Below are 26,201 nucleotides of genomic sequence, written 5' to 3'. Positions count from 1 at the left end.
GCGGTGACGTCATAAGGGGCGGGGCGGGGCGCGCGCGTCGCGCTCTCTCCCCCCCACCCCCCGCCCCCCAACCTTTCCCCGCCGCTTGCCCGGCTGCAAGCGCTTTGCAAACCCCTGCAGCTCCCGTGCGATACCCTCCCCGCCCCGGGGGATTTCGAGGTGCCCCCCCCCAGTGCAGGGGTGGGGGGCTGGAGAAGCTCCCGAACCCCAAAGTCACTGCCCCGGGCCCCCCCCCCATCCCCCCCCCCCTCCAGCTGCGGATTTCCCGCTGGAGGAAACCACCATCTAGCGGACTGCAGGGTAATGGCAAGGGTTATCTAATTATCTAGCGAGGGGATAATGCTACTTTCGGCTCCCCTAAGTGTCGCATCGGCAAGAAAGGGTATTTTAAAAATTATTTTAATTTTTTTTTTTTGGGGGGGTGGGGGGCTCTGGCACGCTCAGTGGTTAGCGAGCGGTCGGTGGGGAGGGCTGGATTTAACCCTGGGTGCAGGGAAGGGCAGGATTTGTGTTTCGGGATATCGATTTCCCCTAAAGATTTTCTTTCCCGGCTACTCCTGGGAAGAGCCATACAGGTATATACGAGAAGGGAAATGGGGAAAATCCTGCCAAGCACAAGCATTTGCAAGGAGACACCCAACACAGAGTAGAATCTAACACTTTATAAAGCATAAATAAAGGTGTAATGTGTGTTTCTTCATGGGTACTGTGAAGGGATGTCAAATGCCCGATGCACGCACAGCTTGTGCTTCAGGGAATGAGTGACACCCGTCCCTTCGTGACATTTCCTTGTCCCCGATGCTTTGTGAAGCTCAGGGCTGAGGAAGAGACGTGCTCCGGTGTCAGGAGATGGTGAGGGAGAGAGATGTGGTGGCAAAGCAGGGGGCTGAACCCTCACCCTGGTGAATCCATTCCCCAAAAGCAGCTCCGTGCTCTGCTGGGTGCCAGAGAAAGGAAAACTCCAGGATGGTGCCCCCTTTGGCTGGAAAAGCAAGGCACATGGCTGCATCTGTCCCTTCCGGGGACCGAAGCCACTGGGAAGGCCCAGTCCCACGTGCAGGAGCATCGATCCCGCAGCAGGACCATGAGATGAGGATCACCAAGTTGCTCCCAGCTGCTCCTATACGTCAAGCGCAAATGGTCCATCTCCCCCTGCTTACGAGTTTGCCTCCAACACGCTTTAGCTTTCAGGATGTCTGGTGACTAATTAAACAAACAGGAGCGGAGTTCCCTGCCAACAAACCCCAGCCATCTGTCTCATCCTCCAGCTCCGTCCTAATAAACGGTCAATCAGAGAGCCCCTTTCCCCTCCCCTCGGTGCTGACAGTCCTCCCGCTGGCCAGGCATGCTGAGGGATGGCCCACGGAGCTGTGAGGATACACCATCTGCCACGCCGGTGTGCCCGTCTTGCACGGGAACACGGAGTGAGGCTCGTTAAACTATCGGTGTTAACAGCACGAGGAGCTCTGGGCAGAACGCCACGCGCTTGCATGTTGCTAATTTAAGGGTTGCCAAGCTTGCTTTGCCGATAACGCCTCTCAGGTTTTGCAATTTGCACATCTGAAGTGGTAATAGCAGCGAGCACAAGAATATTTAGGGCTGGAACATCAAATGCGTCCCTCTGCAAGGCCAGGCAGAGCGGCGAGAGATGGTGTCCCCCCATGCAGCAAGTTGCAAAGGAGCGAGAGTAGAAGGACCACGGCCACAGAGTCTGTCCCATGCTCCAGGAGCCATCAAGAGCATGCCTAATAATAAAACCAAAAATAATCCCCTGCCACTTGGGACAGCAGAGTGCCTACTCCCCATAGTGTGCCCAGGAAGGAGATGCAGAGGAGTGAGATCCTGACGCAAGAGCATATGCTGCGATGTTTGGAGGTTTCTATGGTAATTAACAAAGGTATCTGCGACCCGTGGAAGAAATACCCTGCTGCATCAGTAAATGCATTGCGGGGCAGGTGCCCATGCAGATCAGGGTTACAGAAGGGTCCCCAAGCTGGCTGGAAGCATATCCCCTTTCCTGGGGCAAATCGGCTTGGGGGGGGACGCATCACACCTCCATGGTCAACTCCTCCCAGCACTCGGGGAGCATCCAGTGTGCAGAGCCTGTCCTGGGAGCAGCTCTGCACAAACACAAGACAGAGTGAGGGGAGAAGCAGGATAATTCTATTTTATACCACAATTCCTGGGGAACCTTGGGATCTTTGCAGATCCAGCCAGAGCATTTCCGCAGGGCTGCAAGTCCCCGGGCAGTAAGCGGAGGCTGTTAGCAGGGCTCTGCATTGCCCGTGCTGTCATTATTTGGCCGGGGCAGAGCCGACGATGTGTTGTGGCCAACCTCTGGGGCCGGCATGCCAGAGTGGCTCGGTACAGCAACATCTAGGCAGTGTCTACGTTTCTGTTTACCACTTCAGAGAGAAAACAAGAGGCCTGTGGTAGTATTAGCCAAGCAGGTGGTCTAAGCAAATTAGTGAATCTTAACGGTTCACGAGTTCAAAGGAAGCGGTTGCTCATCTCCGTGGAAGCTATCTGATAACATATTTAGCTGAGGAAAGGATGGGTATATCCACCAGCACACAATGGCCCAGATTTTCCAGCTCATTAAACCCAAGTATTAGTGCAAATATCGTGGTAGGCAGGCTGAGATAATTAAACACAACATCTCTTCCATTTGTTCCTAAACAAAGTGTGGGAATTGGCCACTGGGATGTTAGTGTTTTCCTTACCTTGGGTGGTAGAGGGTACAATTCATACAAATAAGCCCTGCCAAAAAGAAACACACACAAAAAGAAATGTAAGAGAAGTAAAAATAAAAAGTAAACAAGAAAACCTACATAGGTCTGTATTTCCAAATGGGACAGCGCGGCCATTAAAAACTTGTACTGATACTCACACTCTTATGCCCATCTGGGGCTCAGAGATGACCCTGGGCCTGAATTCACCACAAGAGGAGCAGCAATCTTCAAGGTCCACTTGAGGCTGGGGGAGGAGAACACAGATCTCTTCTGCGCTGAAGAAAATGCAAGAAAAGACAAGGCCAGGCCTGGAATACCAAATCTAACTCTATATACAGTATATTTTGCCGGTGTTGTTTTGGGGCAGGGTGTGAAATGCTCATCTTCCAGCCTTAACGCATGACTCTGCCACGTGCATCAGCTTGCAGTCCGGGTGTGCAACCACTCGTTCTTAAGCCCCATTAGCAGTAAATTCGGTGTTGCAGCCTAAATCCTGGTGAAAGCAGCATGCACCAACTCACCTGATGCAGGAGGCAGTGACTGCTGGATAATGAGGGATGAGGGCTGGGAGGAAGAGCACATTTAACCCTCTGGATTGTGCTGCAACAGGGGATCGGTGCACATCTGAAGTGGAAAGAAAAGTGGCAGCATCTGGGTGCAAATGAAAGCACTGGGAAATACTGGTTAGCATGGGAAGTGCTGCTCACGTTTTAATTGTTTAGCCGTTGTCAAGGGGTTGCTTCAAGAAGACCCTGTTTCATCTCTGAAAACACCATCGTGTTGTGCTGTGAGCGCGCTGGCATCTGCCTCTCCAGCAACGTCAGCTCTGCCCTGTGCACTTGGCTCACAGGGACCCCAGGGACACAGAGGCAACAAAATAAATCAGCTTAACTAACGGTTCTCAAAAAATCGCCCCTGGCAAATGTATCACAGGCTGCTCTCACACCCGGTGACGCACACAGAATCAGTGATGAAGAAGAGCTGAGGAAGAAGGAGACGCAAAGGATTTATTTAACCCGGCAGGCAGTAAGTTTCATTGGGGTCCAGTTTCAAAGAGCCCCTTGAATATAAATGCAGGCTTTTGCACTGCAAAACCATATCATCCCATCCACAGCAAGTGAATATTCACAGAATTTGTCTTTGCAAAACTGAGACCTCTGTGTGCGTGGAGGGCAAAGCCTGACTGGAGCCCCGCTGGGCCTTCGGGGCAGCCTGGTTATTAGGCGTGCTGGTGTGTGCGGCACACAGGGGATGTCCCATCCCACCCCTTCCCACCGGCTGCCGGCACACAGAGCAAAACTCCAGCTCACACCTCGGATGGGTCTGCAGCAAGATGCCTGAGTGGCTCTGTGCCCCTCTTCATGCACACTAACACCCCGTAAATGCCTGCCGGTGAGATAACTCCCTGGATGGCTATATCCCATAGCCTCACGTCATGTTTACCTACAACACTCAGATTTTTCAAACCATTTCCAGCCAGCAATGAAAGCAGCTTGTTGTAGGACTTGGAGCTGACTGAGGCTGTGTTGCAAGCAGATGGCCCTGATGAAACAAGACACTGATCCCCAAGGAGGCACCATTCAACAGAGCTGCTCGACTCCCCGGCTCCAGCAGCTCCAAGACAGACTTGGAGATGTGCATTAGCATGCACCGTCGAGGAAATTGCTTCCCTAAATACCCCTTTCAAGCAATTCTCTTTTGAAGCCTGGTTCCAACTCAAGACTGTGTCAGCAGCACTGATACTAAGGCAGTTTTCTTACTTAATTATCAATAATGAAGCATACCTGGTGCTGACAAAATGATGATAATTTAAAGATAATTTCCCTAAAGGAGAGTGGAAGAGTTGCCAGGCTGGGTGAGGGTTTAGACATAACCAGGATGCCAGGGCGGATGAAAGCCTTCACACCTTCAACCTGATGAAATGGCAGGGGATCCAAGCATGAAAGGCAAACACAAGCGGAAACAGCTCTCGTTGATACTCCTGGCTCCAAACACGCAGCTTTCAGCAACACCTCCAGAAGCGACACCTAGGGCTACACAGACCTAACAAGCACGTGTGCATGTGGCTAGAATCGATGAGAATAGAGATGATCCGCTGAGACCCCCAAGGGCCTTTCGCATTTTGCCCAAGTCCTCTGAAGACATTGCAAGAAGTGACAAGAAGGGGACAAGACACGGACACTGAGCGAGCTGGGGAGAGAGGCACCATGTGCTCAAGGAAGCAGGATGGGTTCGGCAGAGGGGCTACAGTCTCAGCTGTGCCCTGCACACCATCCTCGTTTCTCTCTCCATCCCACTGCACCTCAGGCCACTCGCTTGCCCTGGACTCTGCCTGCTCATCCTGGTACGGAGGTGGCTTTTCAGGAGTCCTCAGGAGAGCCCCATAAATGAAGGCTGGCATGTCTATGAAGGGCTAACAGCAACCTGGATTATACCAGCCCCAACTCCCTGATGAACCAGACCAGTTGTACAATGTTCTGCCAGATGCTTAAAATGCTGCTCAGCTGTTTTTACGTGTTTCCTTAAAAACAGGAAATAAATAAATATGTAAAATTGTAAATGTTGCTCCGTATACACCAAACTCAGCTAACCCAGCTCTCTGCAGCCACCACCCAGCAGAGCACAGCAGAGGTCACCATTTCCCCAGAGAGCCTGGCACGGAGAGCAGGGAAGCCTGGTGGCTCTGCTAAAATGCCCCGAAACCACCCCTCCTGTCTTCATGGGTATCAAAAAGTTCCTCTGCAAGAGGTGGGAGAAGAAAAGATTCTCATGGAAATGAGGAGACGCAAAAAGGGGATAAACCCACCTTACTAGATTAGATTTGTGCAGGTAGGGTCACTCAGCTGGACCAAGGTCCATCTCCAGATCCTGCTACAAAGGATTACATTGCTCCAAATAAGAGATATACAAAAGTCTGAAATTAATTCCTACTTTTTTTAAGGAGCTGCTTTAAGGAGCTTGTTTGGAGAAACAAGGCTCTTGATCAAAAGTCACTGGACAAGTCTTTGGGTTTGCCTTGCCCTTGTATGGATTGGTCCTGCTCCCTAAAGCAGAGACTACCACATAGTTAAAATACGAGATCATGTGTCACGTCCCAGTGCAGATGGCTGTGGTTAAAGTCGGTTGCTCGCTCCAGGGCAAAGCTTTACAAGCTACCACGTTTTCTGTGATTGAACCCAACTTCACCAGCATCCAGCCACCTCTCTGCTCCCACCACCTCTTTCAGTAGCTTTCCAACTATGTGGGACAAAGGAAATATTGGCTGTGCTGGAGGACATGTTTTTTATGGAAATCTGTGGAGAACGAACACTTAATGTGCAGTCACCAGGAACACTCAAGGACACTATTGAAAATGTGGCCTAACACAGGTCCCCCTGCTCCAGTTCGCTGCAGCAGATGTACCAAGAGGGGGACAGTGGAGTCCCACATTGTGGAGGTCTTACCTGGCTGCAGTCATCAGAAGCAGAAGTGGGATGAATTGCAGAGAAACCTTCACGTTGCCAACGTGCCTGTCAAACCCAGCAAAATAAAGCCCAGCAAAGTACTGCTGAGGGTACAACTCTGCAAAGCCTGGAAGCTTCTGAGTCCATGAGGTGCTGTGAAATAAGCACCTAATGGGTTGCTGCAAGTAGATCCAGCAGTGAGACCGTGGGAATGCCAAGACAGAGGTTGCTGAAATGAAGGATATAAAAGACCCCATCAGAATCTGTCATAGGGTCAAGAGTCCTTTATATTATCAAATATCTTTTTCAGGACAGGAGAAAAGCAAATGGTTTGTTAATGACAGAGCACTAAATGCTGTTGGACTTGATGGAGACTTTTTCGTTAAGAAGTTGGCGCTGAAAGGGAAAACGAGCTGGCAGACTTACTTACACATTTTCATGTCTCTGGGAAGATACTTAAAGATTGAAAGACTGGAAAAGCTATAGCCATTCCTCAAATGTGAATCCATCAGCACTTGGCAAACATCTTTCTTTTGGTCCTATAGCAAAATGTAAAGGTAACTTTTTGCGTCATTCAAGCTGTCCCAGTGGAGGAGGGTTTGGATGATGCTGCAGCTGTTCCAGCCAGGGTTTGGTACTGACCACCTAGGAAGAAGCCAGCCTTAAGAAGAAAGGCAGCAGCTGGGTTGTCAATCTTGTCTCCATGTATGGCAGCATCTGGTGAAGAGCACTGCTTTTCGAGCTGTTATATGCCATAAATCGCTGCCCTGTCTTACTCTGATCAATGAAACGTGCCGCCATGGAAAGGGGTCTGCTAACCTTGGCAAGCAGAGCAGCCATGTAAGAAAATGCAGTGCCTGACTCTCTTGGGGCTCCATGCTTGCCACAATTATCCTCAGCCTCGTTGCCAGCAATATCCACCCTCAGTCTTCCTGCAAGCTGGTGCATTTTGAACTTGCGGTCTAGGCCCTTCCCCTACAAGGGAAATCCCTGAAATCGAGGACCCTCAGGAACTAGACACCAAAATCAAATAACTTCAAGCATGGCATTTGTGTTGCATTTGACCAGCTAAGATGCAACAGAACATCTGTATCTCACAGTAAATTCTGGTGGCTGGAGATTGATGCATGATGATCCCTGGTAGATCTCTGGAGTCTCACTGCCTCCAAACTCAATAGCATCGGCAGATTTAAAAGAAAAAAAATCAAGAGGAACAACTATCAAAATAATTCACAAGCTAGCAATCCTCCCTCTAGCCTATTTGTTAAAATACTGTTCAGAAGGAGCTGATAGACACTGAAGTAAATAGCACTATGAGAGAGATAAGTGATGCATTACACTTCTCACCAGTCCCCTGACTATAGCTACTATTGAAAAATCTGTCAAGAAATATTAGATGTGAAGTGGCTATGCAATGGGAGAGTAAAAAATATTAGCAACTGCCAAAACCCCTCATCTGATGAAGACAAAAAGTTGGAGGAGGCATCTAAAACCTCGACAAGCTTTCTAGGTACAAATCTGCTGCTGATACAAGGATGCCGCCGCAGACTGAGGATATAAACAGAGGTAGAAACTAACTTTCCATATCATTTATTGCTGGTCTTGCAGAAGCAGTTCTGGGATTCACCCGATGCTCAGGAGCACCCAGACACTGCATAGGTAGGACAGGTGGTCCCTCAAGAATAGAAATGCAGTGACGCCTCGTGTCACAACTACGGCAAACATCACAGTATTGCCCTTTCTATGGCTGAGGAGTACATGTGTAGGGAGGAGGAGGAAAAGGAGGGTTTTGGGTTTCTCTGAACCATGATGGAGGATCAGTAACCTCAGCAGGAATTTAGAATGTCGTTATTTTTCAAAATACTGTCGGGAAAAATTGAGAGACTTCTCACTCTGGACATCAGACTCCACTGAAGACTTCATCTAGTCTTAGGACTATGTTTACATACAGTATTTTTACTGTTTAAAATCATTCCCATTGTGAGATGGCATAATTTAGGCAGGAACTCTCCTAGCCCAGATGCAGCAGCATCCAGACAAAGGTGCCTTTATGTAGGTGTTGCACATTCCTACAGATTTATGTAACCAAACCATCAGAAGTCCCTTTTTACAAGTATAACCATCACTGTGCTACAAGCCCGTATCTCTCTACCCACATTGCCCACTGACACGAGTAAAAGCAATAGAGAAACAACGGGTAAAGCCGCCTGAGCAACTCCACGCTGTTCAGCAGAGACTTTCTGAGCCCCTCTGTGGCCACTAGCTGGGGCAAACATCCCAGGGGATTGTGGCTAGCACTGCTTGAGAGAGCAGTGGCGAGGCAGGGCGTGGGGTCTGGCTGGTTTTGGAGGACCCTATAAATCATGGGACTCCAGGACGCTTGGTCATGGTCTGATAGCTGCACTCAGGTAAGCATTTCCATTATGAGGCTACTGCATGCTGTCAAAGCAACATTAAAACGGTAGCAATACCCAAGTTAGCCAGAAACATAACCCTTATTCTGGTTTTCTCTTTGCCCTTCCTGCCCAGCATACTCCCACAAGACTATACCAAGCTTTTCTAATGGCTTAGTTCGGAGGAGGACTTTCGCTGTATCAGATAAAATTCAGCTATTCCTGGCATTAATTATATCAGCTATAAACATGCAGGACACCAGGGACAGCCTTTGCAGGGGCTGCACATCCACTGCAGTAACAGAGGCGAGTCCTTGTTTATTCTGGGTATCAGGACAATTGAGCAAATGGTGACTGGTGACCAGTTACTGCAGAGACCTCCTTCACCTGGCAGACCTCGCAGAGCTTCGTCAGGGCAAGGAGAGACTCAACAACGCACAAACTAGCAGGAGAAACTCAGACCCTGATTCCTGGCTCCTTTTACCATACTTCAGGTTTAAAGCTTGATGTTGGCAAGTAAATTAATCATTTTAATCAGATTCACACAGAATTTGCCTTGAAGCTGAACAAAACACGTACATGAGTTCTCATCTGCTCAGACCCACCAAAATATGAGATACTGAACTCGCCATTCCCTTATTCCCTGATGGAGAACAGCATTGTGCCAGGCTGGTAGTGTTGGCTGCTGGTAGCTCAGCAGACAGCCTCAGCACTCTGATGGTCAACGATCATCCTCAGTGGTGGTGGTGAGACTTTACAAGGTCTGTAGCGGAACGTCCACACCACTTTAGCCCACAAGAAGTAGGGGTCAGGGCATTAGCCAGTTTTCAAATTGCCTTATGGCAATTTTGAATTCTTCATGGGAATGGGAAGACCATTTTAAGATTAATTGACTGGAATTGTCTCCCTCCTACCATTTGCCCTCTACTTGGAGGGGGCAGGTAGGAAGGAGAGAAGACCCTAACAGAACAGCTTTCTATACAGAAGGAAGATGTCCACGTCATAGTCCATTGGCATTTGGAAAGGCACCTTGGGACTTAGTGTGATAACTAATTTCAGAGCCTCAGCTCTGATTACAGTTGATGAACCAAACTAAGCGGTGAGGTACCTCCCACCTCTCTCCTGCAGCAAAAATCATTCCAACTTTGTAATACACCAACGCTGCTGAAGTGTCTCGTTACCTGCATCAAGGAACATATGTCTGCATATGTTCCTTGACGTCACCAAATCCATAAACATCATCTATAATGAGTGGAAGAGAAATGTTATATTACCTCTACTACAACAGGGTGACCGAGCAGAACAGCCTCTGCCAATATACTGTGTTTTTGTGGGTCACTGGAAGGTTTTATTTCTCTCTTAGAGCCTTGAATTCCTGTTTTAAGACAACCAAGGGACACACAAGGCAGCTTTCGAGCTGCTCCTTTTACTTCTCACCTAATCTATATTTTCAGATGGGTTCTTGGAAGAAGGGCAAACATAATAAGCCAGCTACTGTACTTTTTATAACTCTCCGCCAGGTCTTTGATTTGGGCCAGCAAGGAAGCTTGTTAGATCTGATAAAGCAACTAAGCATCTCTGGAAAATGCTATTACAAGAACATGAAACAAATGAAAAGCTGGGACAAACTCAATGGTAAATACATGGCCTGGCAGTTCAGCACAGCCACATCCTGTTTGCAATTATTATTTAATACTGGCATCGATTGGTTGAAGGATGAGACAGACCAGGCAATTCTCAGCAGGGTTTACTTGAATACCATTTCACTCTGAGATAAAACAAGCCCACAAATTCGGATCGCACTGTCTTGTTGGGAAATTTTTAATTAATTGATTTAATATCAGGGATGAGTGTGGTCAAGCAGTAAACACCTCTTTGATCACCTACGTGGACAAACCAAGTCCCTGCTAACTACCAGACAGTGCCCAACTCCAGGTTAAAACCAGCACAGTACTAACCTGCTCCTCTGGAATAATGAGCTGTACAGCCACTATCCCACATGCTGGTAGCATCAGCTGTGTGTATGGGGATAGCTAGTGTCACGGCTCAGGCTCTTTGGTCTTTATATTAATTTTTCTGAGAGCCCACAGAGGCTTAGAACTATTTACACCAGCTCTCCATTTCACAACAGTGACACATGGATATGAAGGAAAGCCTGAAGAGTAATTATCGCCACCATCATCACGTTAGCTGCTCCCCTTTAACAGCACGACAAGGCTAATAACACAGATAGAGAGGCTAAACTCAGCAACTGCCTCCAGCAGGCATGCCACAATCAAGCTAGCAAAACCCAATGCAAGCCCACATAGAAAGGGAAGGTGATTTTTATTTTTAAGACTGATTTCACCCACTCATTCTTGCACATTCATATTCTCACTAGCACCAAGAGACATGCATCCAAGTGACCTGGTGAGGATTGCCTATAGTGACAGAGAGGCCAAGTCCTCATTGCATCTCAGTGATCCACCCTGAGTGGTGAAGACACGTATGATATTTAGTCTTTACACTCTCTTAATACAGGCAGCTCTGGGTCTACTTGAGATGCATCACACTGTAGTCGCTCCACATCCGCACTGTGTTCTTATCTGAGACACGGCCTTGCTGCCACCAGTGTTCATTCCTTCTGCTGTTACCTTGCCCTCAGCTCTCCTCTTGCTGTTCTCAACCTCCTGAATTGTAGCATATACACCATCCTTTGCCATGATGATTTCCACACGGAACCATCTGTCTTCTAAAGTTCTCTGCAAGTCCTGCTCAGTCCCGACAGACACCAAGGTATTTAATTGCTGTTTGATATACAGCACAAACAGAAGGCTGATTTGGCCAGCAGTTTATTCCCAAGTTGTCCCTGGCAAGGAAGGTCACTTTATGTAGACCAGATAAATTGTCTTACTAACAGCCTACTGATCACTGGCTGGAAATCTGTGGCTACATACATCAATTCCCAACCTCCATCTGCCTTTACAACTAAGCATTAGTCTTTCTACCACCACCACCTAAATCTTTTTCTCAGAGGCAACTGCCAGGAGTTTGGAAGCAGGGTCATGGCAAAACAAGAAAAAAACCAACACGAACGATGGAACGATGGAATACCTTTGAGGAGGGGAAGCTTCCTTCCCTGGTGTGGAGGTGTGCAGCACCTTGTGCATACCCTGTACCGGGAGCACTGTTAAAGGAGCTGCAGGAGAGTGCAGCTGAATAGCTTGGAGCACGGCTTTCTCTCTCTCAGACTGAGCAGCTGTCCTGGAAATGGATGTGGGGAAAAGCTGCAAGGGAACAAGAGGGACAACAGAAAGCAGCTATTCCCCATTTTTTTTACAGGTTCTAACAAGCATTTGTATTTTTTGCCTTATATGAACAAGTGTGAAACCCAGCCCATCTGTCTTTAGGACAATTCAGCTCTCTCAAGAAGCAAAACAACACCTTCTCTTCTCAACAGCCATTTTTATTGCTTTTAATAATACACCACTGGAGGGAAAAATAAGTGATTTTCTGCTATTCTTCAGCTTCTTTCTTTATTAGAATAAGTAAATTCCCTGGGACTGTTGATAAAAGGTAAATAGTTAACTTTGCATCTAGCCTGACAATGCAAGTAAAAAGAATTGGAAATTCCCCAAAGCAGGCTACTTATATTAAGAATAGCATCACAAAACTGCCCAAGTAACCACTCTATGGAGTAATTAACTAGTATTTACATGGAAAACAAGCTCTTACAGCCATTGCTAACAAGAATGAAAGTCTGTGCCTCAAGATGACATAGCAGAGGCTCAGGCTTGAAAGTGTCAGCGACATTTAGTTCAAGCCAACAATAATCAACACAAAAGTCTTTCCACTCATTCCAGTGGGCTTTGGCTAAGGTCCCTCACACACACACATGCACACAAATCTTTCAAAACAGCCAGAAACAATGTCCTGAATCAGGTCTTAAACTCCGAGCTCCTGCCATAGTCCAGCCTTCATCTACAAAATAAATACAATTTAACAATGAAGAATATTTACTTTCCTTCATCTGATGTTCTGTAAAGTGCTACGTTTCTAAATTATACCGAGTTAAAATGATAATATTGCTCTAGTATTTTAAATACGATAAATATAGAATGAGCTGTGTGCAACTTCACTTGCAAGTTTTATTCTTTTTTTAGTAGATATACTAAATTTAGTCATCAAAATAGCCTCCAATAGTACTCCATGAAAAACTAGTAAGAAGTTATAAATAAAATCACATCCTTCAAAGAAATCCTACGCACCACTTCTGTCCACGTTGCATGGAGAAGCCTAGTGTTCCTGTGAGCATATGGAGCGAAGAAAAATGAGGAAGCTGAGAATTACCTAACAATAAAAAGCAAAACCATACAAGTGAACGCTACATATCCTCCCATAAACAGTCTGTTTTCTACATTTAATCTTGGTGCATACAACCCAGTTCTTCTATGTTTTCCCCATTAAAAAACTCTTCCAGGAAGAACATCTTGCAAGAGATGGGTTGATTCATCTTCATCTTGCTCCTTTTTACTGCAAAGAGGAAAAGATTCTTGTACAAACTGCCTACACATTGGACACTGTTGAAAATACTTAATGCAGCCATCACATAAGCACGCGTGCCTGCAGGGCAGGAGTACCCAGTTCACTGTGCCATTTTGGCAAACAACACAGTCTTTACTGTTTTCTTCAGGCAATTCTGGTTCATCTTCAGCCAGTCCAGCCTTTTCTAGCAAGCTTCTGTCAGTGCCTCTCTCACCAGGGGATGTATTGCTTGAAGCTGGTGCAGTGCTATTTGCAGACATGAAGAGCTGCTAAAATACACATAATACACAAACATTTAGAAGTAAACAAACTGTCCCCCGATACCTGAACACACCCATGCAATGTAAGTGCCTCTGGGTCAGCTTCACTGGTTTCCACTGGGTCAAACAGTGCCAGACTCACTCTTTGCTTGAGTCCTGACAGTTGCCTGGCCTTCAGTTAAAGGTATTTCAGAAGTGTAAAATTACATAAACCACTGGAATAATATTAAGGATAAGTCATCAAATCTTAGCCGAGTCAAATCAATGTACGTGCATGAACTTTAATGCAACTGCCCAGGTTTTGAGCAGCTCCAGTTTCTGTTTCTGGTATACCATTCTCTATGCTTAGAGGGATGTTTCTATCCATTCCTACCAAAAAATACATCCACCCAGTTGTCAAGTCTACTTCACTCAACCCATTCCACTCTTGCTCATGTTACAACCCCCCACATCTTATGTGAAGTGCAAATTCTTCTGGGTGTGATCACTCAACAGAGCCAGTAAACTACCATGCAGCCCAAGACACCCATAGAGAGCATACTATGCAACTACACAGAATGCAGCTGCGCAGTTATTTCTGTTCAGTTTATGCATTGTTTTTACAATGGCAACCATACATGAAAAGAAAGCTTAAGGGGATCAGCAGGGAAGTTTACCTGGATCAACTACATCAGCAAAAAATGGCCAGGACAAACATCTCTTTGGAAAAATCTATTTCTGAATAAATGTTAATCGACTCAATTGAATTGATTTGGCCCAATTTCTAGCTTACCAATACCATACATTATTTTTATCATCACAGTAATGTAACAGTGAATCACACAGAATCACATCATCAACTGCCTGACAGACACAGGACAAAGATGGCCCCGCAACATGTGTAGATAAGGGGAACTGGAACAGAATAATGAGAGCATTGGTTTAACTTACGATGGTATGTGCTAGACAGATTCCTAACCTTTGTGCATGTATTGCAGTAAAAAGAAAGTAAAAAAGTTTCTTCTGAGGCTGTCCCAATTGCAGGACAGTATAGGAGAACGTGAGAGACTAGCAAGGAGGTAACAAATGTTCTGTAGAGAGGAAGCATTGGACAGCTAATTTCTTGCTACTGCTTTAGTAAGTGAAGATGACCTAGGCCTCATAGACCAAATCAAGCAATTTCTCCAGGAAATCTTGAGTATTTTCATATAAAATATTTCTGTACAGTAACTTTGGCTGGAACTACTTGACTGATAAAATAATTTTAACTATTATCCATTCTTTGCATGACAATAAATGTCTTGTACTAATTTAGGCTCTGAAATCCTACACAAACTAAACTTAACAGTGTCGCCCAAACGAAACAAGACTCAGTACATGGCTTACCTTCAGATCATGGTATTGACCTTGAGCTAGAAGTAGATACTGATATAATATCCTGCAGGAAAGTCTGTAGCTCTCATCAGGAATGTGAATTACAGCCACCATTGAAATCTACCAAGAAAAAGCTATGTTTAGTAACTTCCTTTTCATTATATGAATCATATAGAACAGTTTGCTTGAAAGACTGCATACTTTCTTACAACCTCTGACCTGCTTATTTCCTTAAAACAGTCAGGATTTGACCAACGTTGACTTCAAGCACAGATCAAAAAAATATACTGGGTAAGGTGAAAACAGAACGTGGCACAAGAGAGCACTTTGTGGTGCTTCAGTTTTCTGCCCCAGTTTTCCACAGAGCCCTTCTATGGCCCGTTTACAGCAGAGGCCTGCTCTAACCACTCTCACCTAGTGGAATTAGGCCCCAAACCAACAAGGCACCTAAGCAGATGCAGTCCTCCCAAAGGTAAGTGCTTATGCAGCTGAAGTAAGGCTTGCTTGTAGAGTCACGGATATGCCTCGGAGAGGCTACCTGAGTAATGATTTCAACCAGAAGTAGCAGCTCCCACTCTCCTCTCTTCACCCCCCTAACTCCTGATGAGCTTCTCCTAGATGGGAGAGACTTTGACAAACTGTGAGGACTTTCCTACAGCAACTGAGCCCCAAGCAAGCACATGCACTTAAGTCCCATACAACTTCTGCAGCCACATCCCGGACTGTCTTCAACACAAGGAATGGCCCTGTCAGCTCAAGTCTGAGTGCAGAATTACAGGGGAACACGCAAAAGGCAAAGTCTTTTCTACTTTCTCCCACCTTCCTCACAAACACAAGGACCACAGTTTTTAGACTCTGGAAAGCATTGAGAGGTGTCACTGATTGGCTTGTAAACAGAGTAGGCAAAAGACAAATTTCACTGGAAAGGATTATGAAAGGACCCCATGGGCTGACTTTAGAGGCATTTTTCTGAATAAGCTTGCATGCTGTGCCTAAAAACCCTCACCCTGCCCAAATTATGTAATAGCCTCTAAAAAGCAGGAAAAAAAGAAAGTGAAATTCAATGTTATTGTAGTTCCCAGAAGCTGTCAAAAGAGAAATGAAATATAGAAGAAAGCTGTTCTGTTTAAAAAAAAAAAAGTAATTTAAAGGCAAATCTGACTTGCACTTCAAAATCCACACATGGCTAATTATATGCAGAGTTTAAATATATATGTACTTATACATAATGTATTTATACTAACTACGTTTACTACGTTTTGGCAACAAAGTTTTTTTTTTTCTAAATTACAATGCCCAAATTGTGCACAAAACCCCTCCCAAATCACCAAAAAACAAAACCACCCCACACCACTATTAACTTCATTTCAGAACCTGAAAGCCATTAAATCGCCAATAAAATGACAAATTTTGTATTTTGAGAATAAGAGTTTAAAAGTTAACGGTTCTCAGTGGATTTCTATTATGTCATCCCACCACAACATAAGTGCTTTCTCAATGATGACGCATGTCCCAGTTCATTGTTTGTTCAGACACCTAGGCAAACTTCTAAACTGTGAATGGGACCAGTTCCTAACACAAGCATCTTGATCGTCAAGGTACTGCCTTCTCTGTTGTGCTGTCCTATAGTATAGAAACATACACAGTGATACTATATCTAGTAGAAATGCTATGCTGTTTGATTATAGGACCCCTTCCCCTTAAGCACTAGGTATTTTCTCTTTGTAAATACTTGTACACCATAATCAAGTTACTTCTCAGTCTTCTCTTTTGCACACAGGCCTGATAGCTAAGCCTTCTTCCACTTTAGCCCTGCCAGTCCTCAGTTTCTGTAACTCTTATATATGGTCATGCTAATTTTCTGGAGCTAAAGGAAAATCACAGCACAGAACCAAATAGGTATGATGTGGCCAAAAATACAGTTAGGATGAAAGTGAGACCACCCCCCCCAGGAAAGAGATACTGGAACACCATCTGTAGTGGTGGATGTACACATACACACAAAAATAATTCTAGATGGAACTTGATGTACTGATGCAAGAACAATGTGGTAATACCATATTGGCCACAGAGGCAAAGATCCCTTCCCACACTATATTTATATCTTAGAAGTTCGTCTCAACAACAACAGATGCAATTCTGACATTTGATTGGCAAGGAGTTCAGGTGGAGTTATTCCTTTGACCATACTAATAGATTCCAGTTGTGTTCCTTTTCTCCCAAACCAGAGGAAAAACACCTCCACCACTTCTCCTTCCACCCCTTACTTCCATGTTAAGGAACAAGAGAGAGGTGTTACAAATTCACATCCATACTAATGTCAAACACATTCAAATATGAAATTTGCAGTCTCTTTATATTAAATTAATCTGAGCTCTAACTATAAATAGACATACTTATCTGGGAAACAGCTGGGGTGAGGGGGAAACAATCCCATGTGGGGACAGGAGGGAGAAAGGCAGTCCTAAGGTCAAGTGAAATGAAGCCAATGACAGGCATCACTTGGAAAGGGAACGGACTACTTAGGCACAGGTGTAATCACAATTTCCCAATGTACGTATGGAAAAGCATTCAGTGGGTTTAGGCAATTTGCTTCTGAGTTCAAATAGAAATCCATTATTGTTCAAGCAGTTAGCACTATCAGGTCATCAACCAAATGAAAAGATGGGAGATAAAAGCATGTCCAAAAGAATCAGTCGATTTAGAGTTTAGAAGGGATATTGCACTGCATGTGACAAGGCTGAAGCTGCTTTAAAAGAGAGCCTTTTGGGAAACCAAGTATCTCATCTCAGTCTCCTGCAAGACCTTCACATCTTCCTGTAAATGACCTGGAGCTGGCTACTGTGAGGCATAACATACTGCATTACATATACTCGGGCCTGTTGCAGAAAGGTAATTTCTATGTTCCTAAACAGTCAAGTCAGCAATCAGCTCAAATATCTGTGCCAGACACTAGAAAAATAAATCCTCCTACCTTGCCAACAGCAATCCAAAAGACCGTATCAGCCCAAGAGCTCCACCACAGGTTTATGTGATCAGAAAATTCAGAGTAATAGCTTACTAACCTACCACAAGGCTAGCTCATCTGACCACAGGGCTTACCACAGAGACCTTTGCAGATATGAGCTTTGTGAAAATCATAAGCATCTTTTGAATGACATACATAATTTTTATATAACTATCCTTGCTCTTCTGCCATGCTCCTCCGGAGTCATCAGTGACAAAGTTAGGGACCAAATTCCAGGGCACAAGGAAATGAGGCTGTTTTATTCAAGCCTGTCTCCTGAAACATTCAGGCCTTAAATACAGTGACCCTAAAATAAATTCTTGTATTACTTACAATATCATATATTTCTCTGTCTTCTTCATCAGCTAACGTCAACAATGCTATCAACGGATAGCGAGATCTAGGCACCGGGCCAAAATCGACAATTTGAGCATCTTCTGGTAACTGACAATATTTTTCTTCCTTGTCATTTTTTTTAATGCTTTGTATGTGTCAAGGAAAACAATTAGCATAGCTGCAATTGTAGACAAATGTGACTTTTGCATAAAGAATATTTGTCATCATTTTTGTTCATAAATATATTGTGTCAAGAACTGCTGAATGTTCACAAGTCTCTACGCTGCCTGTGCCAATAAATTAGCATATTTTGTCAAAACAACTTAAAAAAAGGATACAAGTACTGCTGTCGATAGAGGTATTCGCTGTACAGAGCATCCTCTAATGCCTGAGGAGTCTTTATTCTGAAGCAGTAGACGTGTTTTTGCAATGCTTCGTGGAGTTTTTGAACACTGCAGCCCCAGTAACACGTAAGAATACAGTCTTCCAGACAATCAGGTGTCAGGGTTATACCCTCTTGTAGAAAGAAGATAAGGATTTCATTTACTCACCCACATGTAGGAATTCTGGAATTGCTAAGTGTACGTTCTTAAAAGGGCAACAAGCAGAAAACAACTTCAGTGTGCCAGATTTTTATCCTTGTAATCTAATCTAAGAATTTAGCCTAGGTTTAGTGCTTCTGAAAGTCAATGGAGATGAGGAAGTGGGTGTGGGGGGATAAAATGGCTGATCAAGCTAAAAAAAGAGCACGTGATTTTATGAAGGGTAAATTTTAACTTCTGGTAACATTTTACACACTCACTACGAGATCCAAGAGCACAACCCCTAGCCCAAAGTCCATTCCCTTCTTAGATAATGGTATTAATTGGATCACTGGCCTACAACGCTCTCTGTGGTCTCAAAGAATAAGGCCTTCTTGATCATCATGCATAGGGAGGATAATAAAAGGACCTCTGTGCTCCACTTCTTTCCTAAAAATCAAGTACCCAAACCATTAACTTCTAAACACTTACAGCACAAACAGGAGCAGAACTCCTTCAAGAATTCAAGTGCTCAAACCTCCTGAAAAATCCAAGTTACCTGAATACTAAGTTGTTAGGTTTGTTGGGTTTTTATGTTGAAGGAGCGGTAAAACTGCTGCAGCCCTTTTCTCATTCATAGGAAAGCTCCACATCTGTGTTGGTGGAAGATCTTGCTTACTACTCCCTAATGATGGAGAAAGGCATGAATTTCACTTCTCATGTGGGCAATTTCAAGGATGCTAGGAACCACTTGAACTCTGATCCAAATAGATATTTAAATCCGGTTTCCACTGAAGCACAGATAGAAAGACAGGAAGATTATTTGTTTATTAACAGTAGTGTGCTTCCAAACACCTCTGGAGATCTGGACTTAGGTTTAAGTGGGTGGCATATATTCTTTCATGAATTCTACAGAATTCTACAATTCTGTGCAGTTTACAAAAATATCAGTGGTAGCTGGTAATCTGCAAATGTTTTTGTTACTTAAAAATGTGTTATAGCAGGAAGTGTTTAATTAATAAAAATTAAACTGTACTTAAATATCCAAACATTTCACTTTTAAAAACACATTTAATTATTTGTATTGCAATGATGGAAGCATGTTTCTGAGGAATTTTATAACAGAAAAGGGCAAGAGCAAGAAAAGAGAAAGCTCAGGAACCTAAACCGACGAAAATCAAGCACATCAGAAATATACTGACTTGTTACTGAAGCTGTAGCAGGATGAGGGATTTCTAACCCAAAAGGATTCTTCACTTGTCTCATCCGCTTTTTCAATACTCTTGTGCTGGATTCTGTTTCTTCTGAGTTTCTCAGAATAACAGGAACACCCAAACCAAACCTATGAGACATGAAACAAGAACAAGTGGGTTAAGTGTTGATGGCGACACATTTGAGTTTTTCTTCAGCTCTAAATAGCAAGCAGCACAACAAATAGAGCTAGCTTGGCTTTGCAGAGTATCTGCTAGGATACATGCATAATACAGCCTGCCAGTCTGACTTCAACTTTTCATGGCAGAAGGTAGGAGTCTTCACAGTGATACAGAAAATTTTAAGAGGGGGAACACTTTACTCCTGTGTTTCCAGAGCGTAAAATTAATGAGAACGGTCAATGCCCTCTAGTGGTAAACGGTTAGCCAAAGCCTTCCCCTAATTGACATTGCTGCACAACCTGTCACAGGACACCCCCCGCCCCCCCAAAAAAAATTCTAAAAAAATCACTACTTGCAAAGATGGAACAGCCTTAATGGACAGTGTGTTCAAAAGGAAGACCTTAAGAGTAAATCATTCAGCCCTAAGATATTTCTAGCTGTAACTACAGCCAGCAAGATGTCTTTATGGGAGACTAAGATCTCGATTTCCCATATAAACCTCAATTACAGTAATATGCTAATAATAAATCCTGAGCCAGAAACCAAGTGCAAAATAGTCAAGAGTCCAAATCAAAGCTGAGACTGTAAGACCTCTTCAAAGCTGAAACCAGCTTGCTAGCCCAAGTGATGTTCTGACTCTAAAAGGGTAACAAAGCAAAGGTTTAAAGGTTTAAACACCCTATGAATCAAAATAAAAATCAAAGAAAGTGAGGAAGGATATTTTGGGATGATTTCCAACATCAATTAAAACCCCAAGATTTTCATATTACCTGGGGCTTTTAAAAGAACAGTTACAGAAGAACAAGCTCCACAACAGACTTCCTTTTACACTTAGCTAAAAATAATTCACTTTTAAGGTGATAGCAATAGCTTTCCATAACCAAAAGCTGATTAGAGAAACTGTCCCAGATTTGCAATCAGAAGACTACTTTGGAGACTGAAGAGATTTCCTTAACTGCATTAATTCAGTCCTGTCTCATTAGTAAGGCAACAGGGAGAGGCTGTGGGAGTCTTTTGTTAATGTATTTTAGAAAACAGTTACTAATTAGCTCAGGCTGTACTTCCCTGAACTTGTGCTTTTACTGCTGCCACCTGTACTGTTGATGTGAAGGCCTGTTTAATGGCTTTGAATTTTGGTTTATGCAGTCATTAGAATATTGGGCACTGGAAAACTCCAAATGGCACGAACCATTGGCTCTTCCCTGCATCAATTGTTTCCATTTAGTATACTGAAATAGCAGCTGTTACAGTAAGATAGGTCTCACATCAATAACTCAAGCTGAAAAGAGCACTACCAGAGCTTCAATGTAATCAGTTTGATAATTGGTGATTTCATGTACAATACAGCTCTGAGCCAAGCAGACAATTTTGTGGCTTAACTGCTACTTTTTCCTGGTTTTAAAAATCTTTTCCAACTCCTGTGTGTCAAACAAAGAAAAGTAGAGCTTTTACTAACATTGGGCTCCTTTCTATTGATTCATGTTGGAGGGGTGCCCTTTGTAAAACTACCAGGCAAAAACAGCAAAGTGATTTTCAAGTTGACGGAAAAAAAATTCTCGAAGCCATTCCCAATAGCAACAACCTGTTCCTGGCAGTCTAACAAATACTCGCCTTTGCCATTTAACATCTTGTGTGCCCGAGTGTCAGCGATACACCAAAAGGGAAAGAGACTGAGCTGGCAGAAAATACTGTATACTCATTACTCCATCTTTGATAAAGTCCTTTGGCTTGCTAGACCTTGATGAAAACATTTGCATTTCTTCAATAATATACTATAGGGTGCTCAGCCATACTTCGTTTGCATGCACAGAAGGTCAAATCTGTCCGATGCAAGCAAAAGCAGCCACGGCTGTAACGAAGTACACAAGTTAAACATCTTACTCACAAAGGAACCAGGTGCAGCAGCTGTTTCACTTACTCAGTATCCAAAACTCAATGGAGCTAATCTTTCCAGCCGCACATAAAGATGCCTCCTGTTTTATACCATCTGGCTGATTCTGAAGTAAAACCCCTGTTCTTTGGAAACTTTATTTGCTGGTCGAAAGCAACAGGATAATCACCATGAAAAGCAGGCATAGAAAAAAGCCTCTAGTACAGTTTTCCCAGCAGCTGAAGGCAGAAGGGCCTTTCTGTTCAACAATAAAGTACAGTGTTTCTGTAAATTTTAAGGTAGTATTCAGTGTATGAAGGATAAATAAAAGTAGTTTTTATTTTATGATCTAACAGTCTATCAGCCCAGATCATTAGCTAGTATAGGGGAAAATTAATTTCTTCAGAACAGTGCCAGTTTAGAAAAGGCAGGAGTTTCCAACGGTTTTACTCCTGAGTTAATTTCTCAAAGAGCAGTCCAGACTTCAAACAGGTGCCGAGTCTAACGTGAGCATTAATCTCCAGCTAAAAAGGCGATGCACAGGACTGTATTCAGCTAATCTAAATTCTACTTCATTCCTATGACCAGAGCATCTATTGAGCTGGCTCTAGAAAGCTACCTATGCAGTAACCTACTTAAGACTCTCTCAGCAGACCCACAGGTATCCAGGGCTGGCCATAAAAACAGACACTCATCAAATCACTGCATAATTTTGCAAATGAAAACATTAACACTCCTAAGCAGTTGGTGTTTTTTAGGCTGCCTGACACCATCACAAACACATCCATAAAACAAGCTGACAATTGATGCTGAAAATGACGGGGAAAATAAAATGTCATTACAGCAATATATCATGTATTATATGACACCATATGCTTTTCTAGTACTCTGTCTAGCAAATAAAGGATCAAGTTGTTTTCATGAGTAAGTTCAAGAGCACTTAAACTGTAACTGTGGCTGCAGACACACTGAAGTTGCTTGGAGGCTCTTTGTCATACAGCCGTGGTACAGCAGAGTTCAAAGGTAGCAGCAAACACCTCTGAGCAGCTGGCCACATACATACATACTCGTATGGGCTGAGCTCCCCGCCACTGCTTCTACTTGACTAACAGTTCCTTAAAAAGCTAATTTGAAGATAGTTTGTATATATTTATATAAACTGCAAGAGCATCTAGTGTAGATGCACCTAGAATCTGATCCTGAAACAAAAATGCATCTGGACAGTCCTCTGAACACCTTGTAGTCCAAAAAGCATCAACGGACACGTGTGCAGATGTAAGGATCTTCTGGCACAACTATTTCAGACATTTTACAACAGGGGATTGCAAAGCATTTATTATAGGCAGATAAATAATGATTAAATTGATAAAAGGATCACTGGTTTAGGATATACATGCAGAGGTTTATTTGAATCATGATTCAGTATCTTTTTTTTGTAAAGACAATATTTTTAAAGAACTGATGAAGTGGAAAAGGAAGAGCAGTTGGCAATATAATACCGTCAGCGTGCAGTGGGACAGAGAGAATTATGAAAAGGATTTCTACTACCTCTCTCTCCAAGTAAATAATGAGGTGGAGCTTTATCCAGCAAAAAGGTGAAAAAAGACCAGTTGCCTTCACTACCACGTACCCAGCACTAGGGGAGGCAATGCAAAACAAGAACAAAAATTTTCCAAAAAGTGTATCTGAAAGATCAAAGATCTGCTTCATTCACGCTGAAAGCAATAGATGGCATATGTTTGAGCAGTGGCAGCTAACAAACTGATGTAAACAAGGGGAAGACTTTTAAAGAAAAGTCAAGCAGAGTATTTATAAGCTGCCAAGAGAACAGCTGCAGCTAAGACATCTGTAATTCAAAGAGAGACAAAGGATGGAAAACACTGAAGTACACTATGATATTAATGTTAATCCAATGGAAGGAAATGCAATAACTCAACTTATTCTCTCCAGAAGCCACACAATTCCCAATTCCTACATAAAATATTTTGATTGCTAATCAATGGTATCCACTTGGCAAGTATCAGTATTTACATTTACAGACACTCCTGAGTTGACAGTGCTCTGAACCAACGACATTCAGGATCCTGTTTCTGAAAGAGGCAACAGTGACATCTTTGCTGAATCCTCTCAAACACAAGAAGGGGAGTCTTCTACTCATAACACCTCTAGACACTTTAGCAGATCAGTTGTTTAAGGTTCCTCCCCATCCCAGTCCCTGTTCAGCTCACTTGAAACACCCTCTTCTCTGAGCTTCATCAGTGGAATAGACTGGTATCACATCAGCAAGCCTGGGTACTCTGGCACCTCAGTAACAACCCTGCCTTACAGACTGGCTACAAGATTCAGCTGCTACTCAGCCTAGCGCCAGTCACCTCACTCAGTATCTGCTCATTTTATCTGCCACGAAGATCTGAGATGTTCATCTCCAACAGTGTCAAACTCCTCCCTTGAAGCAGCCCTACCTGACCCCCATTCTCTCACTCAGGGTCAGGTCCTCTCCTGCCCACTTTGTTTTCTCCACAGCTTTCATCCTCCTCCTGCTGGAACAGCAGCTCTTCCCCTTCAGTCAACGCTAGCCCTCCTCACCCTCCTTTCTTCAACACAGCCCCACTGCCCCCACCGCTGCCACCCCAGGGCCACCCCACACTCCCGGAGCTCATTCCCCAAGGGGTGCCAACTCCCATCACCCCCCTCCTACGCCGGTCCACCTCATTACACCGCCAGACCTCCGCGGCCAAGGTCCATCGCCCCAGACCGGCCTCCACGGGCAGGGCCAGCCCCTCAGGGACGGCGTCGGCCCCACACGCTGCCCTCACTGCCGCCGCCCCGCCGCACTCACCAGCCCAGCACCAGGCCGCTGGTGACGAGGAAGCAGACGAACACCACGGTGATGTAGAAGAGCGGCGAGTACTCATAAAGCGTGACGAGAAACACGGCGGCCATGGGGCCGGGCCCGGCCGAGCCGCCCTGCCCTACAGCGGGAGAGCACCAGGCCGCGACAGCCGCTTCACCAGGCACATGCGCGGCGGCTGAGTGAAGCCACTGCCCTCAGCTTGCCCGGAGATGGGCGGGCCCGCGGGCGGGGCTGCGTTGCCTAGCGACGGCCGTGGGCTCCCCGGCTGCCTGGGCTGGCACAAAGCATCCCAGTAATAAATCTAAGTCATAAAACCTGCGTTATGTGGCCGTCCGCCTTCAAACTCCTCCGTGCCGTAGCTGTAGCAGCCCTGACACTCGGGGAACCGACCTCCAGTAGAGATGGGATGCTGCCAAATTCCTCCCGTGACCTCCACTTCTAAATAGAGTGCTACAGAAATATGTTTTGCATACTGAAATGAATAAGCAACCTACCTACACGATACCACAAAGGAAATAGCTGTACTTAAGAGTGTACAGAGATCAACTGACGCTTCAACAGCTGCTTGACAATCCTGCACTTCCATGTGGTTTACTGAAGCGCTCATTGAAAAACTGCATAAATAGATCCCATATTTAAGTCATTAATATAGCTTGCATGAGGTCGTACCTGAGATGCAAAGTCTTAATCTATACTTTCATTCTCTTTGAGCAAAAAAACGAATAGCATTCTTAATTAACTCCCACTACAGGAGTGTGAAGAAGGCATTCTTTGTTATAGCAGCTTAAATTCCCAGCAGCATGAAGAAGGTCAGATATTTGGCCCAGCGTTGAGACAGCCCTCCACCAGCAGCCTGTTACTGAACAGAAGTGCCTGCCTTGCACTCCCTTCTCATATTTGTGAGCTCCAAATTCTGGTTTACTTCCAGAATTATGCTCAACTTGTCCAAACAAGAAGGACCATGAGCAGCAGAACTTCCAATTTGTGCCTCATATTTGAATCTCCTAACGTTTACAGAGTCAGACACTCCAGCTGTGGCTTTTTTGACAGCCATTTTACTGTGTATACCCTCAGGTGTTTTAGTAAAGGATGTGAAGTTACTAACAGGCCCTAAGGGCCTTTTCTAACCGTGGCTGCCTGGCGCTGCCCACGGGCTGACATGCCAGCCTGGCCTCGGCAGGAGGAGGCCCCTCCGCGGATCAGGGTTTAAATGCTCAGCCCCGGCCCTCCCTCGCCACCCCGACGGCCGCATTAACCGCCGAAGCACCGAGCCCCCCACGTTCCGAGCCTGCTCCTCCGCCTCGACAGGCCCCCCCGCGGCTACACGCCCACCGGTTGCACACGGCCCCGTCCCGTTGCCATGACTCCCGCGGGGAGGGGCGGGGCCTCGGCGCCGCGGTAACGGGGCGGGGAACTGCGGAGTGCGAGGCTGGGCTGTCACGTGGTACCACGGCGAGCGCCGGCGCCGGCGCCCCTTCCCTCCTTCCCGCCCTTTGCGGCACGTGGGGCGCTCCCCGCCGCTCTTGAACCTTCCC

The 26,201-nt window shown here is 44.9% G+C and overlaps 1 protein-coding gene and 1 long non-coding RNA gene across 3 annotated transcripts; both read right to left on the bottom strand.

Moving 5' to 3' along the window:
* Window positions 1-647: 647 nt before the first annotated feature.
* Window positions 648-5,734, bottom strand: LOC114013737 (uncharacterized). The gene is made up of 2 exons (XR_003556900.2): window positions 2,891-5,734; window positions 648-2,760 (listed from the first exon to the last, which is right to left on the bottom strand). It is a non-coding gene; the product is annotated as an uncharacterized LOC114013737 (long non-coding RNA).
* A 6,258-nt stretch (window positions 5,735-11,992) lies between these two features.
* On the bottom strand, window positions 11,993-24,866 carry CGRRF1 (cell growth regulator with ring finger domain 1). Of its 2 annotated transcripts, none has more exons than XM_005243003.4 (6): window positions 24,652-24,866; window positions 19,772-19,911; window positions 18,387-18,564; window positions 18,046-18,193; window positions 14,718-14,825; window positions 11,993-13,361 (listed from the first exon to the last, which is right to left on the bottom strand). In XM_005243003.4, exons 1-6 carry the CDS (start codon window positions 24,753-24,755, stop codon window positions 13,011-13,013), a joined length of 1,029 nt encoding a protein of 342 aa, XP_005243060.1. In that variant the 5' UTR covers window positions 24,756-24,866; the 3' UTR covers window positions 11,993-13,010. The 2 variants fall into 2 exon arrangements, with proteins under 2 accessions (XP_005243060.1, XP_055670222.1); XM_055814247.1 differs by having other exon boundaries at window positions 11,993-13,358.
* Window positions 24,867-26,201: the final 1,335 nt, after the last annotated feature.

The sequence above is a fragment of the Falco peregrinus genome, chromosome 1, assembly GCF_023634155.1.
Source record: "Falco peregrinus isolate bFalPer1 chromosome 1, bFalPer1.pri, whole genome shotgun sequence".
In the NCBI taxonomy this organism is placed as follows: Eukaryota; Metazoa; Chordata; class Aves; order Falconiformes; family Falconidae; genus Falco; species Falco peregrinus.
Note: the sequence above shows the minus strand (reverse complement) of the source record. Positions and strands in the feature narration are given on the sequence as shown.

What these genes read in the sequence shown, in the direction of transcription:
- CGRRF1 (XM_005243003.4), bottom strand. Translation starts at nt 24,755, where the DNA reads ATGGCCGCCGTGTTTCTCGTCACGCTTTATGAGTACTCGCCGCTCTTC. An exon ending in AGCGGCCTGGTGCTGGGCTG is followed by an intron (nt 19,912 to 24,651) that starts GTGAGTGCGGCG and finishes CATGTCTCATAG; the next exon opens with GTTTGGTTTGGGTGTTCCTG. An exon ending in ACAGAGAAATATATGATATT is followed by an intron (nt 14,826 to 18,045) that starts GTAAGTAATACA and finishes TTTTCTTGGTAG; the next exon opens with ATTTCAATGGTGGCTGTAAT.